General features: G+C 31.7%; 2 protein-coding genes across 16 annotated transcripts; one reads left to right on the top strand and one right to left on the bottom strand.

The window, feature by feature from the left end:
• Window positions 1–4,136: 4,136 nt before the first annotated feature.
• Window positions 4,137–10,395, bottom strand: LOC113862907 (regulator of nonsense transcripts UPF3-like). 7 transcript variants are annotated; one of them, XM_027496203.1, is made up of 14 exons: window positions 10,222–10,395; window positions 9,995–10,144; window positions 9,443–9,549; window positions 9,073–9,168; window positions 8,856–8,954; window positions 8,641–8,717; window positions 8,297–8,410; window positions 7,943–8,087; window positions 7,566–7,639; window positions 6,233–6,665; window positions 5,928–6,026; window positions 5,714–5,838; window positions 5,573–5,627; window positions 4,137–4,953 (listed from the first exon to the last, which is right to left on the bottom strand). In XM_027496203.1, coding segments are annotated over exons 1-13 (1,560 nt in total). In that variant the 5' UTR covers window positions 10,224–10,395; the 3' UTR covers window positions 4,137–4,953; window positions 5,573–5,588. The 7 variants fall into 7 exon arrangements, with proteins under 7 accessions (XP_027352004.1, XP_027352018.1, XP_027352011.1 ...); XM_027496217.1 differs by having other exon boundaries at window positions 4,137–4,974; window positions 8,641–8,720; window positions 9,995–10,395; XM_027496210.1 differs by having other exon boundaries at window positions 8,641–8,720; window positions 9,995–10,395.
• A 1,287-nt stretch (window positions 10,396–11,682) lies between these two features.
• LOC113865534 (KH domain-containing protein At1g09660/At1g09670) lies at window positions 11,683–15,849 on the top strand. Of its 9 annotated transcripts, none has more exons than XM_027500192.1 (8): window positions 11,683–11,823; window positions 11,955–12,111; window positions 12,418–12,503; window positions 13,032–13,171; window positions 14,332–14,466; window positions 14,548–14,667; window positions 14,992–15,135; window positions 15,221–15,842. In XM_027500192.1, exons 2-8 carry the CDS (start codon window positions 12,002–12,004, stop codon window positions 15,377–15,379), a joined length of 894 nt encoding a protein of 297 aa, XP_027355993.1. In that variant the 5' UTR covers window positions 11,683–11,823; window positions 11,955–12,001; the 3' UTR covers window positions 15,380–15,842. The 9 variants fall into 9 exon arrangements, with proteins under 9 accessions (XP_027355993.1, XP_027356027.1, XP_027355976.1 ...); XM_027500226.1 differs by having other exon boundaries at window positions 11,722–11,819; window positions 11,974–12,111; window positions 14,551–14,667; XM_027500217.1 differs by having other exon boundaries at window positions 11,749–11,823; window positions 11,974–12,111; window positions 14,551–14,667.
• Window positions 15,850–16,571: the final 722 nt, after the last annotated feature.

Below are 16,571 nucleotides of genomic sequence, written 5' to 3'. Positions count from 1 at the left end.
AATCCAATTCTCTATTATTTGATTCATTCAATGTTTCAATCGTCAATAGAATATTTCAATTCGGAAACTAAATTATTCACACCCAGCTTGTACCAGGATATTTATAGAACCATCATATTTAATTATATATTACAAAATTGAAGTAAAAGGTTGAAAACTAAATAATTTTAAAACTGAATATATATAAAAAATGTTTACTCAATTAGATTTTATTTTAAGAATCGATTTGATTTTATTTATATCAAAATTATAAACACATTATTTATAAAATTGATATACGCCTTATACTTAAATAAATACATATTTATGCAACTATTACACTAATTTATTTTCTTTTCAATCATGTTTTGCTATTTTAATTTTTTATAAGTTTATTAATTATGAGTTTTTTTTTTTTTTGTATTTATTATGTATCTTTTGTGGTGTATATTGAAGAAGTTTCAATGATAAATGATACAGGGAAATAATAAATAAATTTTTTTTAAGCAAGTCATTATATAATTTAAGGTTTTTACCTAGAATGTTGAATTGTGTATTGTGGCTATGGCATTAATAATATATTGATTTTGTTGTAAAATAGTTTTTATCTATTGATATGGTATTTTACATAGCATTGGCTGAAAAAAAAAAGGAACTAAGAACCAACAAAATAAACCATCCGATGATTTTTTTTTTTCAATCTAAATAAACTTGATCATATTTGAAATTATATTTAAATCAACTCAAACTGAACTGTAGTGTTTTTTATATTCAATTGGATAGTTTTCTACCTAAAACCTTTTCAAAATCAAACTGGGGAGAAGATGATCTTTAATTAAAAAATATATATAAAGAAACCATACAGTAATCAGAAACTTATAATAATCTTTTAAAATCAAATTGAAGAATTATGATTTACAACATACTTTTGACCAAAAGCAGGAACCGATTCAGCAGTTCCTTGTCCTTTGCCGTCTCAACAATTAAGAAATGCAGACACAATAAACAAAAAGCTCCCGAAGAGTCCAACTTGCAGAGTCAAAGAAGCTAAGGCTCAAGGAGAATGCAGACTTGAAATAATGATTTGTGCTATATGAGTGTAGGTTCACTTTAGGTACATTTTTCCCATTTGCCGGCTGCATGCTTCATGTGGAATAGGGTAAATCTCAAAAAGCACCTTCAAAAGTCACTATATGATTATGGGCCATTAATAGGGTCCTCCACTCCACTTGGATGTCATTACTCTCACCAATCCCTTACATTGAAAAATTAAACCACAGTGGCTCATGGGTTGGACATACCCAAACCACTAAAAATTAAGATGCATAAATATTGTTTAGGTCAAAGTAGGATATATGATAATGGCTAAAAAAGCAGTACTTTATGTAGTTGATTCATTGGAGAATTCAGCAAGATCATATAAAATCACACACAATTATATGTTCTGATACAATACATCATACATGAGATGCACACATTCCTTGGTAGTTTTTTGGACTTTGATACATCATATATGAAAAGGGCTAGCTTTTACAAAGCGTAAAAAGATTAATAGTTAATGGAAAGTTCTTAAGGTATAGGACTGCCAAGTTTGGGTATAATGAAGAGGGAACCATTGAAAGTACGAAAAATGGTGTAAGAATCCTTTAAATTCAGTGAGAAAGAGTAGGGACATGCATGTGCGCGCATGAACACAAAAAAGAGGCCCTTCAGGCTTACTAATTACTACAGTTCTTTGGAAGATTATTAATTAAATGAAAAAGCAAATTCAATGATAGAGAAAAAGAGCACCACTATTTTTGCTTGGTCTGTGAAACACGTATATGATTGACTAAAAGGTTATAAAAGTAGCTGGGTAAAATTTTCAATAAAATATCAACAGCAAAATTGAAACTTGCTTAGGAAATGACATATTATGGACAATTTAACTTTAATTTATTTCAGAAAACAGCTAGATCAAACTAAGTAAAAGTAGAAAACAGAATGAATGATATCTATGTGGATGCTGGGGACTGACTGTTACATTTAAACTCAGATGATGACTCCAATGCCATGAGAGATGCAATCTCCACAACACAAGTCTAGTAGGATTGGAATTGCGATAGTGAATGTTTGGAAAATTAATGCACATTTAGCGCAATTTCTAGTGCATTTTTAATAATTTTTTATCATAATTCGTTAATCAACTTAGCAAGTCATTATTATAATTGTTTTTATTAATAATCCAAATTCAGAGTATTTCAAACTGAATTGGATCAATATTTTAGCAAAAAGTTATATAATACAGTTGTAAAAATATAGTGATTCAATTTGGATTTTAAATTCATTATAATCCAATCGGATTAAAAGTGTTTGGCTTGAGTTAGATGATTTAGTTTTTATGGTGATAAATAAATAAATTTATTATTTTCTACATTATTTTTAATTAAAATTTATCATTTATATATAAATAAAACTAATAAAAGATATTGAGCATAGTAATTATATTTGTATACTTATAATAATTAAAAAAATTTATAATCGATGAGAGAATAAAATGTAAAGAAATAGACAAAACAATAATTAAAATTTATTATCAAATTTGAAATTTTAAAATGGAGATAGAATTTTAGTTATATATATATACATAAACTTTAAGTGATAAATTTAGATACTTAAACTACTTAGTTACGTTTTATAAAATACTAAATTAATATATCTGACCATTAAATGATTTTATATTCTTAATAATTATGTAAATTAAATTTCATATAATTTAAATATTTGTAAGTATGTTATCTAAAATTTAATATTTACTTATATTTTAAAAAATATAATACTCATTAAAATAAAATAATGCAATGGAGTACCTAAAAGTTTTTTAATAAAATTAATTTACTCAATAAAAATTTTCAGATTATATACATTATCGTAATATGTTATAATTTAACCTTAAGTGTTTAAATTTGAAGTGTCAAAGATGTCTTTATATATTGTCATAATGAATTTTTTAAAATAATATTATAAATTATATATTTCTAATATAATAATTAATCTTGGTGTATATGCGTGTAATTAGTAATAATACTGTGGAAATATTTTTTTTCAGTGATATATGTATATCAAATAAAAATTGTACCTCTAATTTGTAACTGTATTGCCTATTATAATTCATACTGGTATATATAGGAATAAAACAATAACTAATTAGTTATAGAAATTTTATAAAAATATAAATTCTGATTTTTTATAGTTTATAATAGAACAGTCATAAAAGATAATATATAATAAAAATATTGTTTTATTATTGATCTAATAACATATTTTGTTATGTTTTATCAAAAACTTATTATATTATAATATTATAATTTTATGGTAATATTATAATATTTAAATATGTGCAATCATGTACAATTAGTTATAGAAAAAAATATGAGAAATTAAATAAAACAATAATCACAATCAAAGTAAAAAATGGACATCAATTTTACAATTTTAAAAAATATATAAAAGTTTTCTTTTATATATAGATAATAATGCAGAAATAAACAGATAAGTACAAGTTTGATTAAATGATTGATCTAACTTATTACAATAATTATTTTGAGTGAATTAATAAAATTTAAATATTATATTAAAAATAATATTAACTTTAAGTAATTTACCTAAATTAAAATTATTTACCCTATAAAATAAGTTAGACAAATACTGATGGGGCAGGACAGATTTCATTTCTGACTTCCTTATTTTAATAATACGCGAGTAAATACAGATTCATGATACACGATTTAATAATTCAATTCCATTTATGATACACCATAGAACAAGTAATTAAAGGAGGTAAAACCTCATCTAATTTGACCTATGGAGTCTGCCAAGCTCAATATTTACCCGGTTCAATTACACTCATTATTACACTATAAATAACTTTATAAAAAAAACATTTCTCATTATTTCAATTGTTAAATTAATTACTCTCATTCTTACATTTCCATGAATTTTTATGTATATAAATAAAATATCAAATAACTTTAAATTAAAATTTACCTAGTACAATTCATACAATAAGAACTTTTACTCCTAACAGTGAATTTTGAAAAAATAAATTAAAGATTGAACCACAACTCTGAGAGTTGGACGTAATTGTAAACACTAACAAGGTTATAAATTTAACCAGGAGGCAGCAATGCACAAAATTGACAATATAATTAAGGACCGGCATTGAAACAGCTATGTTATGCTGAGAAATGCAACACCATACTGTACAATGATATTTTTAAAGCAAAATCAATATCCACACAATAACAAATCCCGCAAGCCCCTTATTAATCCTTAGTAACACACCATCTATTGTATTTCAGTGTCTCATCTCTACAAGAAACTCCACGGTCAACATAAGACTGAAGACACAAACCTGTACCGTCATCCATGGAGTGTTGATTCCAGGTTATGAGCCAGGGTAGTCCAAAAATTATCCAGGATCACAATCAAGCGCCCAGTTGTATACGCCAGACAGCTAAATAGGGGATTGTATATAGAGGAACTAAGGTAAAAGATAACACAATACCCCTAATTGGGGATTGAATATATAGGAACTAAGGAAACAGATACACAATATCCTGGATTTATATATACACTAAAACTATTCAAGATAACCCTGTATAAACCCAGACTATGCTCATACTAGGTCAATTTGCCACGGTATGCAAATCTATCCATAATTCTTCAAACTAGGAACAACTTGTAACTGGGACATCAGGCAACTGTGATACCCTGTTTTCATTTCTATTTTTACTGGGAGCCATCTTCAATGAAGTTATGCTTCAATATTTTAAGCCAAATCAAATGCATTACATCACTTTCCTCTTCTGTATTGTAAAAGAATTTTTTTAACCACACAAACTCATTTTCTTATAAGAATCTGTCCACCAAAAAGAGACAGAATCTGGCAGCTAGCATTGGATGCTCCAAAACTGTAAGTCAGCAAGCTTACCACTGCAAGGGAAAATCATCAACCTTGATACAAGTAGATACAAGAAAAATGACTTAAACTTACATCAGCACTGAACAAAACATATTTTACATTCTGGGTTGGTAACTCCAATCATTTAATTATCATTACAATTTTCAGGGGAAGGTTATCAATGCAAATTGCCCTTAGAAAATACACCACAGCTTATTAAGCTACATCATAACATCACATATTAAAGATAGTCAAACCAGAAGTATATCACCTACATTTCTATTAAAAGCATGCACAATCAATATTTACAATTGAAACAAAATTTCACAAAACTAACATTAATGTAAATAACTAAATACAATAACAACAACAACAACCAAGCCTTATCTTATTAGGTGAGGTCAGCTAATGTAAATAACTAAATATTATACAGAAAATTGATTGTGAAAGTAAAATTCACAGGAAATTAATGATGACTTGATCTATAGTAATATTAACTAATAACTATTATTCTAGCATTTTGATGACATACCAAGAAAGATTTTAAAATGTCATAAATAAATCAATCAGGCAACTCTTTGAGACTGGCTAATCAACAAGCATTTTTCTAAGCTATGTGACAACAGGGCTGATAAAGGGAATGCATCTCACCAATCTAAATAATACTCTAGGTCCCAGAACTTGCTTTTTGAACCCAAACTTGTTTCTGCAATTTAAAGAAGAGATCTTAATCATTAATTGAACCAAAAAAGAATACAAAGTTCATGACAAGCAGAAATCAAATTAGGGAACCTCGCTGGAACCATAAGCAGAGGTACTAGATCTTCTTGGATGTTTCCCATCACTTGAAATTGAATAGCCATCAACATCTTTCACCCCATGTGTTGGTCCACGGCGACCAAAATGCTTACTAAAACCTAATTAAAGATATACAAACCAAAGAAATTTTAGCAGAAACCAACCATAAGAATGTTTATGATTCTGCTTTCTAGAGCCAGAAACAAACCATTTTCTACTGATGAATGACTGGCACGGACACTTCCAAGGGATTTCACCTCCCCACTTCTTGCATTTGGCATGTCATGTTTCAAATCTGCATGAAATCCTGTTTCATAAACATGTGAAAATTTCAACTTGTGAAAAAGACTTGTAAGCAATTTTCGGCAGACAATGGTAATAGTTTGTGGATCAATGTCAGCTCTATAGTTAGTCAGAGATGCTTTACAATTTTCCCCCTTTTTTACAAAAGCATAAAGGATTAATCCATAATTGCCAAAACAAAATCATAGGTACAAGATTAAAAAAAGTTACCTTCCAAAGGATCTACTTGTGAGGAAGTAGAGGATGACAGAGAATCATCACCTCCATTGGAACGACTTGTCCAAACACCACGATCAGGTCTGTCCTTATGTCTAACACGTCGCTCCTGTCTCTCGCTAGAAATATGTGAATCATGCACAGCAATTTTATTCTCTGGTGCCCCATTAGTGCCCTTCAAAATCAGTTGCACATGCACGGGGCGAGGGGCTCGCCTTTCTTTTTCTAGATTTGATGTTTGGATTTGCTGCTCGGAGAGGGCCCTGGAAGACTGGCTTTGATGCAAATCATTGTGTGAAAGTATACTTCTGATAATCCTCCTGTTACCTTCATGCCTCTGATTCTGCTTCAAAGCTGTTGAACCAGGAACTAATTTAGCTGAAGATGTTGCATTGTGATGCTGTGACATGCTATCTAAATCAGATACCTGCACAATAAGAAACAAACAAAGCAAAACAGACTCTTAAGAAGAATAGTAGTCATAACAGGATCCTATGTATGAATCCACCAATGATACAGGCAATGAACTAAAATGCAACCCGTACCTGAATTGATACTGAATTATTGATTCATCATATTCTATACATCATGCAGTGATAACTGATAAGGCAGTATATTACAGGAAACAAATCCTGGCAGACATTTTAGCAAATAGGATCATTATACCTATTAGATCAATTGCATCATTATAATTTATACCTTCACTTCCTAGTGGTTCCCTAAAGCGCATTGACCTTAGTATTTATTTTTAGAAATGTGAAGTGTCAGACTGCCAGCCAATATCATATTAACCTTTGTTCTCTCTGCTTGCCATTCTTAATGGAATAAGGTTAGGTTATAACCATATTTTATCAGCAATTCTGTTAACTAATGGGACAACTTATGGATAATCCACCAGAAAAATTTAATATTTATTGAAGATTTAATCAATCAAAATGCAAAGTAATTTAAGCAAACATTTTACACAATCAACTGATGCAAACTAGATGGGATCAATGAAAACTCATCAACGTTAAAAACACCAATATAAAGAAACAAGATATTCAAGAAGAAGCCACAGATGAGGGGATGGAATGACTCTAAGAAAGTAATAAATGATAAATCCAAGTTGCTTTTAATCAAAATAAGAACAATTAAAAAATTTTCATTCAGGTTAAGTCAGTTATGTCCATTGATATATGCCAACCCTTGAAAGGAAAGTGAAAAAAATACAGAAACATATGGTGCAAATATTTATTTATCCACTAAGCTAAGAGATTCCATATCAATCTTTTTGCAAAAACAAGAAGTTAGAATTGAATTACAAAGGTATAAATAAGAAGCTCACAGTAATTATTTCTCTTTCTTTCCCTTTAAGAAGCAGTACTTTCTTCTTCCCAGCATCATTATTTCCAGCAACACCTGAAAAAATGGGCAAAGTGGTGAATATAGTCCCCATTGAAGTGATAGTAATTACAGAATAAAGAAAATTTTTACAACAGGGTTATAAGAGTATACAGAATTAGAGGGAGAAGAAACCAAAAAGTTAAGAGAAATTTATAACATACATTCTATTAAATAATAATTTTTGAAGAAAAAGCCTTATAATTCATCAACGTAAACCAACAGACTATTTGTAAATGTTGCCTCCAAACCATAAAATGAAACCCAAAGATTTTAAAAAAATTCATTGCATGAAATTTTGAATAAAAATGTAAACCTTACCATTCTCATCAAAATTTTGATTTCCATCAGAAGCTGCCAGATTTGAAGTTTTATTTGAAAGATGCTGATCACTTTGCCTGGAAACCAAAGTGTAAGTTGATTTGTCTTTCAGAGTAGAACTTTTACCTGGGTCCCTTGCAACATACTGTCCGTCATAAAAACAAAGGTCAGTCATGTTAAAACAAAAGAGTAAGAACCAAGTGCTAGCAGTTAATATTATATGTGTGTTCAAGCAATTTCATCTAGATAAGTATCAAATACTATGCAGCTTTCTGTTATTCCAAAAATTGAAGAAAAATCATTGTATTAATAATTAATCATATCTAAGTCTCTCCTGCAATAAATGGATAATACCATTGTAGTGGAAACCCTTTTCTTTCCAGAACCCCGCCTTGATGTGGCAGAACTAAGATTCCCATTTGATGATGTGCCAGCTCTTCTACTCACTTTCCCATTAGACAATGATCTCTGCACACGTATGACATTACCTTAGGTAAGCAAGATACTAATGGTGCTTTTAGATATAACAGAAAAGAGGGATATAAATGAGACTCTTTCTCAGAACAAATTGCACTAGCTCTCATCTCCATACACATACAGACAGACACGTGTGCTCAGAAGTGCTAACATTATATAATGACAAAGGGCAACCAAATAATTTCTTTGAAATTTCAAAAGTTGATCCTATGCAAAAATACCCGAGGTCCCTTGGCAGCTCTTTTCTGGCGCACAAAGTCCATCAGTGGTGTAACTATAGGAACATCTTTTGCAGCAACTGCTAAAGAATGTAAACTCAATAAGTAAAAAAAATTTTAGAAAAAAATAATCTGCCAATTCTGCATGCATGAGTTTTTAAGAATCAACACTTGCAAACAATAAAATTACTGCATATTTTCTGCCTTATTGGACTAACCAGATCGATCAGCTTCCCTCTTCTCCAATTGTATCTCAGCACTGGGAAGATTCTCAACAGGCTTGGCAAGTAGTTCAAGAAACTCCAGATACTCAGAATCTAGATGTTCACCAGGAAAATTCTTATATATTTGTCAAAACAAAAAGACTGTACATATAATTCCTATAGAGAACCATATATCCACTGTAATTTACTTTAACCTTTGTCTAACTGTTACCTTTATATATGGTTCCATCACGACCATCCTTTTTAGACCATTGCCTTGGAACACGTTGTGAAGGAGCATATTCAACAATGACTTTGAACTGGGTTCCTGGTGGGAACAATAGAGAACCAGATTCAGTACTTAGTATCCAACCCACGCAGAAGCATAGATTGCTTGTCATGAACAAGCCACACGGAAACAAGTGTATTTCTTGCTATATTAAAAAATTGAGCTAGACAATGACAATAACCACTCTGACCAAATGAAACGTGTGGCACTGGCCTAATTCCAATAATAATCAGGACAACAATAGCAACGGTAACAGCTTTGGCAAGATCTTAAACATGCCTAACAAACCACTTCAAACGATCTCATTAGTTACCCTTTTCATTTACAAAGACGTGTCCATTAAAGAACTCGGCGAAGTCTATAACATCTTCTGGCCTCTTGAAGTCAACGTAGGCTCTAGAATAAGACATGTGCTTCTGGCTGAAAAAATCCATTTAGAAATAAAAAATAAAGTCAAAAAGAATGTCCCTAACATATAATAAAAATATGGTACGTAAATTGTAGACATCAATCTATTTATATCATAATTCGCATTACAGACAATCAGTGGTGAACAAGACGAGAGGCTCACAAGTCACAACATTCCCAGTAGAAAAGTATAGTGGAAACATAATTAATACGATTCTACCAAGTAAGGGAATCACAACGAAACACCCACCCACGGTGACTAGATTAGTGTCAGAAAAAACACCGTGCAATGAGCTATAGTTATTCTTTCTAAAAAAAGCGATTAAAGATATTAACATAAGGAATCAAGAGATGAATTCCAGAGGCCATTGTCGTTCGTATCAATTTTGCGGGCAATGAATGAAAGAGTGAAAAGGTAACAAGAAAAGAAAGATTGAAGAGGAGTAATGCATGTCACCTGATTTTGCCAGGGCGGAAAGAGAGCCAGTTGTAGCGACCAGAGAAGGAGGCATCAATTTGGGCCAAAAGTGCGGCCTCAGAAATTGAAGGGGGCAAGTGCCGCAGCACCACCTTCGTCCGATCCAACGTACCCTTCATGCGAAAAACCCTAGACAGTTACAGTTACTACTTATCAATCAATCTAATAGTTATACCAAGGAGGAGCCACAGTCTCGGTGGGATTACATCTTCTCCACTGCTTGTGAGGATCAATCAACCAAAGGTGTGTGCCCTAATTTCAAACAAAAGCCCCGAATTGCCATGCACTTGAAGCGAGAAAGAGAGAGAGAAAGAGAGGGGTTTGTGCGTGTTTCAAAGGAAGCTTCGACTTGCGAGTTGCGAGTAAAATTAAAGTGGATACGGTTGCGTTTTGTGCTTCCTCTCCTTCGCTTTGTATTTGTACTTTTGACTTTTCTTATGTATACGAATCCGAATACGAGGTGGTCTCTCCCTCTCGTGACGGAATAAATCCTAAATAGCATTCCTTGTCTTATCAATGCATCTTCTCTTGCAATATTATTTTAAAGAAGTTAATTAAAAATTTATTAATAAGTATTAAAAAATAAATTAAAGTAATTTAATACTTTATTATTATAAATTTAAATAAATACATTTTTTAAAATGTATCTTTTTGAATAATAAATACCTATCTCTATGAGAAATTATAATTTTAAAGACTTGTAATTAGAACTAAACAGGTTTTAAGATGTCATACCTAGGTATTGAAATGATCAAATATGTTTTTTATTTTCACAAAAGCAATATGAATAATGATAATAATTTTTTAATTTATCTATTTTTCATAATTAATATATATATTTTTGTTTTTACGTCTTATAACATTTTGCGTTTGTTACCTGAGACGTATAGACAAATCACCTTTATATCGTAAGTCTAAATCATAGCTCTTGAAATAAAATCATTTAGGATATATTTTTCTTATTAATTTATGGGAATTCTTTTACACTGAGTAACTAACTTTATTATTATTTGTAATTATTTTATTCCTATTAAATATTATCATTTAATTTAAATTATATTCTATTTTTTTTGCTAATAAATTATATTCTATTTAATCCTTTAATTTTAAAACACTACATTAAATTCCTCTTTTAAATCTAAGATATTTAGGTTCCTAAGTTAATCACTTTTTTAATTTGATCTTTATCTTATAGATCCAAGGTGCTTATATTTTTATTTATTTAATTAATTATTGATGGGTATTTTCTTTTAATGTCAGTATTTTATTATATTTTTTAATTTAACTTGAATAAAAAATATGAATTAATATATACTAGTGAATTTATATGTTAAATTTAAACTTTTTATATGATTTTTTAAGATTCTTCCCATCGAGCAATATTTATCTTCAGATTTAATCAACAAGAAAAAAAGAATTTTTAGGAATTAATGTGCAAGGCTGCTTTTAAAAGTAATATATTTTAACGTAATGAATAATTGATTTATTAAAAAAGGATGATTTAAAAATATAATTTGAAAATATATATAATGAAAAGGAAGCAGAAGCAATGGTAAGTAAATACATATAGGGTGAGGAATAGGTGGGAGAAGTTAATTGAGTTAGTATTGGTGGAAAGGGATATTTTAAGGGGAGAAAATAAGTAGGCGAGGGGAAGGGAGACACGTGACACAAATTGTTGTATTGGTTGCGGTGCGGTGAAAGATAGATTTTGGTGCGAAGAGAGAGTGAGTGACGCAGTCAATATAGAGAGAGAGAGAGAGAGAGAGAGAGGAATCCTCACACAGCAGCGCAGCGCCTTTTGGTGGGTGGGTAGGGCTTTGCTTTGCCACTCTCTCTTCTCTGTCTCCGCTTTTCATTCAGTAACCCTCCACTCTCCATCTTTCTCATCTCAATATATATAGATACTCTCTAAGTCTGACTCTATAACTCTAACTAGGTTTTGGTTTTGGTTGAAGAGAAAAATAGAGAGAGAGAGAGAGTGAGATGGGAGAGAGGATCCCATCTGGAACTGCCACTGCCACTGGGAGCTATTTCCAGTTCCCTCCTCCGCCATCTCCGATTAGGTCTTCCTCTATTCCTTCAGATCGCGAAAGGTCACTCTCCTCTTCACATCGTCGCTCTTTTTTCTATCATTCACTTCCATCTGCTGCTTGTGGATTTATGACACCATACGATACATCTTGTTCGATGCTATTTCGTTTGTTTTCGTTCATCTGATCTCTTCCTGTGTGCCTCGCAATGCTTGCTTCTGCCGTTTGAACCAAATCTAGTATCTGTTATTGCTTATTTATTCATCTCTCTTCAGTATTGTCGTCGAGTTTTATGCGCTATACTTCATCTATTTAAGTTTTGTGTTTGCTGGAGTATGGGATGCATGACTAGTTGCAAATCGTTTGCAGATATTTGGCTGAACTACTTGCAGAGAGACAGAAGTTGGGACCATTTGTCCAAGTTCTGCCGCAATGTACCAGGCTCTTAACTCAAGGTTTCTCAATCATTTATCTGTTCTTATAGCAGTGGTTTCTTTTATTTATAATTTATAAATATCTTCATAATTTGTGCATATTACTCCTCCCTTATATTTTTTTATATTTAGAAACGTAACTTTGGATTGAATTATAGTCTTGTGTTGTTAGATTGTTACCAATTAGTGCTGGGACTTGGGAGACAACTGTTTCCTGTTGATGTTCATTGCAGATGCTCGCACGACTAATTCCAAATAATAATAATATAATCAGACAATATCAATGGCGTTTTAATAATTATAAGAAAAATGTAAACAGACATGAATGGTTGAAACAATTTAGATGCTTGTTTGCTAGGCTTGTTAGTCCCGGTTCTCCCTGTCTCTTTGGTGCTAGTGATAATGTAATTAGTTATTATTTAATGCCATTTTTGGTATTTACCTTTTATTATGTGCACCTTTAGATCAACCCCTGCACCACTTTTGCTGTTGATTTCTTGAGTTTTTGTAGTTACCCACTTTCTCTCATTTTCTACTTTGCTATTACAGAAATCAGACGTATATCGGGCTTTAATCAAGGTTTCATGGAACATGAAAGACTTGAGCCAGACAGTCCATATAGGTCCTTAGGTCAACATCCAAATAGTAGACCAATGGATTTGGAAGGATGGCCTGCTTTACCAATAGAGGTAACGCTACTCCAAACCTGTCAGTAATACCCATTTGATAATTGAAATTTATAATTATTTCATACTGATTGAACACCGTTTTTGTATCTACTTCTGGGTCTTTTGACCTTTTTTATCATTTAAAACTTTTTTACTGGATAAATGGAATTCTAGCAATTTCAACTGTGTGCATGAATTCATAGTATTTTTAATTTATTGACTAAATCTATCCGAGATAGTTTCTGTTTCCTTGGACCATTGCCTTATTGATTTTAAAGTTGCATAAATATATATATATATATATATATATATATATATATATATATATATATTAATCACATTGTACAATTTGTGCCTTTTGTTTTCCATTTCTCATGTATAAAAGTATATGAACATAAGAAATGACATCTTTATCAGTTTCAACTTGAGAGCCTTCTATCATGTGGAAAGAAATTCAGTGAAAACAATTAATTGGACGAAAGTGTTTATAGGCTCTGCTTTGCTTATTCATAATTGAAAAATTGCAAACAACTGGAGTTGAGACACTTATGTGCAATGCTTCTCACCTTCAACTTACAAGATATATCACTATGGCAGAAAGAATATTTCCAGATTTCAATCCTATCAGCAGCAATGCAGATAATATCTGTACAGTGGACTCTAACGTGGCTTTAACTGCCAGAAAGTCCTGTGGCATTTTGCACCCAGAATGGTTATTCTGATTTTGCCAATCAGATATTGCTTCACAGTTGCATTATTATGACTTTTTATGAGTATTATCACTCATTACTTGGCAAAGAGCAAAGTAGTGATTCAAAAGAATTTCATGGAAGACCATATCCACTAGTGAACTTTGTATTTCTTATTTGTGCTGCTGATTTTAAATGAGTGTGTTACTACACGGTGTATCTGATACAGGTCATAAAAGGTTCTATAAGAGAAGCATCTTTTATGCATTGGAATGCCCAAGGCTCACTTGTTTTCTCAAATATTTCATCACTGAAAATATCCAGTTTAATGGCAGTTTTGTACAAACATGTAGAAGAACTAGGAGTTCAACTCAGCACTGTTGACATCTTCGGAATCCTTAATCTTAGTTTTTGCCTTTTAACCTCACCTAATTAATCCTAAGTTCTTGAATCTCTGGAATTTAATAAACAATACCAAATTTCTTTAAGCAGGAAAATGGAAATCTCCAAAGAATGGCATCATTTCAAGCACCAACAATGGGTTGGCCTGGGACACAAGGAGTTCCAACTACTCCTGTAGTGAAGAGAGTTATCCGGCTTGATGTCCCTGTAGATAAATATCCAAATGTAAGTCAAAATCTTGTTCTTCCACTTGATTTTGTATCAGTTTTTATTTTCAATGTAATAATTTTTCGACTCGTATCTCAGCAGTATAATTTTGTTGGCCGAATTCTGGGACCTCGCGGGAACTCTTTGAAAAGAGTGGAAGCAATGACTGAATGTAGGGTATACATCAGAGGCTGTGGCTCTGTGAAGGATTCTATTAAGGTAAAGTTGGTATGTAACTATACTTTTTTTTAAAATCATTATTTCTAATATTTGTAGGAAACGAATTTTCCCCGCTGACACATGCACAACCTGATGTGGAAGCAAAAGTTTTTCCTAACATGCCTAAATAAATTTGACTAGTGCTTGTCCAACTTAGTTGCTAGCTTTTGTGAACCTTTGCATTTGTATTTGACTTCTTCCCCCCAATTTATGGAATTACTAGTAAATGTCTTTTGGAGTTCTCATACTCATATTAATCAGTATGATGCTCATACGTGTCATTTTTTTATGATGTATTTCAATTTTTGTATATTTTCTTTATAGGAAGAGAAGCTTAAAGATAAACCCGGATATGAGCACCTTAAAGAACCATTGCATGTATTGGTGGAGGCAGAGTTTCCAGAGGATATAATTAATTCTCGCTTGGATCATGCTGTGGCAATACTAGAAAATCTTTTGAAGCCTGTGGTATATATTATTATTATAGTTAATTGCATCAATTGTGCCTCTTCCCTTTTTTGGGCTATCCTGCTAATCTTTGTTAACCTGCCAGGATGAATCCCTTGATCACTATAAGAAGCAGCAATTGAGGGAGTTGGCTATGCTCAATGGTACTTTGAGAGAGGAAAGTCCAAGCATGAGCCCAAGTATGAGTCCAATTATGTCACCTTTTAACAGCACTGGAATGAAACGAGCCAAGACAGGAAGATGACCTCTTATGTTAACGGTGGATCATACATTTTGCCCAAGCTAAGTTATTAGCATATGATCTCCTAGAATATGTGATGGTCTTTGCACTGATATTACTCACCAGAAACTCCTTTGCGGCTGAATCTCTCTCCTCAGGCAGCTTGCTGGGACTAAAACGACGGATGGTTTACGCTTAATTTAATAGCCGTCTATTCTTTGGTGTATTAACCGCTAGAACATTTGACTGTCTTTTTGCTTAGTTATAGTATTAACTAATCTGCAGGCGCTACTTAGTAGCATACTCCTAGTAGATATATTTTTTTATTATTATTATTTTGCATTTGTCAAATTATTAAATTACATACATGCATCTATAAATGCATCTATATATGCATGGTATTGACTCAAACTAAATAAACAAGTGGAGTGTCTTTTATTATATTGTGACCAACATTTTTGGCATCATTGTTCAATGATTGTCGATTCATTTATTATTTTGAGACTGTTAGTGGTTTTTGTATAGTTTTATGAACTGGAATTTGAATGTGAAAAATGAAAGGGAAGGTACCTGGTTCGGTCGTCAATTATTTTTCTCTATTAATACAAAATCAAGATGCTGACAAGGTGAATTGTTTAGATTTTTTACTCTTTTAAAGTGATGTTCTAAAGCGGAAAATGTAAACTTACACCTGTTTATTAAAAGATTAGGATTTAATAACTTCAAATTATTATACATGTGAATTTATTACTGAAGTGTTGATTGATAATCTACAATTAACGATCGTAATTTTTATATTCTATCCTCTAAAACACATTTGATTCTAGAGGATATGAATTCTATCATCATGTTTTATTCACCAATTTTGCAGGAGAGCAGTTTACTATTCACAACTCGAATAAAAAGCAACAATTCAAGCGAGTTACAAATGTGATGGAAAAGCTGCATTCTAAGTTTCTTTGACAACGGATGATGTAATTTGACATTGTTAACATATGCAATAAAACTATAGCAGTTGGCTGACCATAAATTGTATGGTCTTCGTCATTGCTGTTATTCATCGCAGTGTTGCACAACCATTGGTAGCATCTTGGTATTCACTATTACTAATTGTGTTAAATGTTAATCCTTGGAAAATAAGATAAAATATAGCGACAGGGCCAAGCACGTCGTTGCACTGGTCCAACGTCTTATCTTCAAACCACATACAAGGGAT

Source organism: Abrus precatorius, unplaced genomic scaffold, assembly GCF_003935025.1.
Source record: "Abrus precatorius isolate BTA unplaced genomic scaffold, Abrus_2018 Scaffold10, whole genome shotgun sequence".
In the NCBI taxonomy this organism is placed as follows: Eukaryota; Viridiplantae; Streptophyta; class Magnoliopsida; order Fabales; family Fabaceae; genus Abrus; species Abrus precatorius.
Note: the sequence above shows the minus strand (reverse complement) of the source record. Positions and strands in the feature narration are given on the sequence as shown.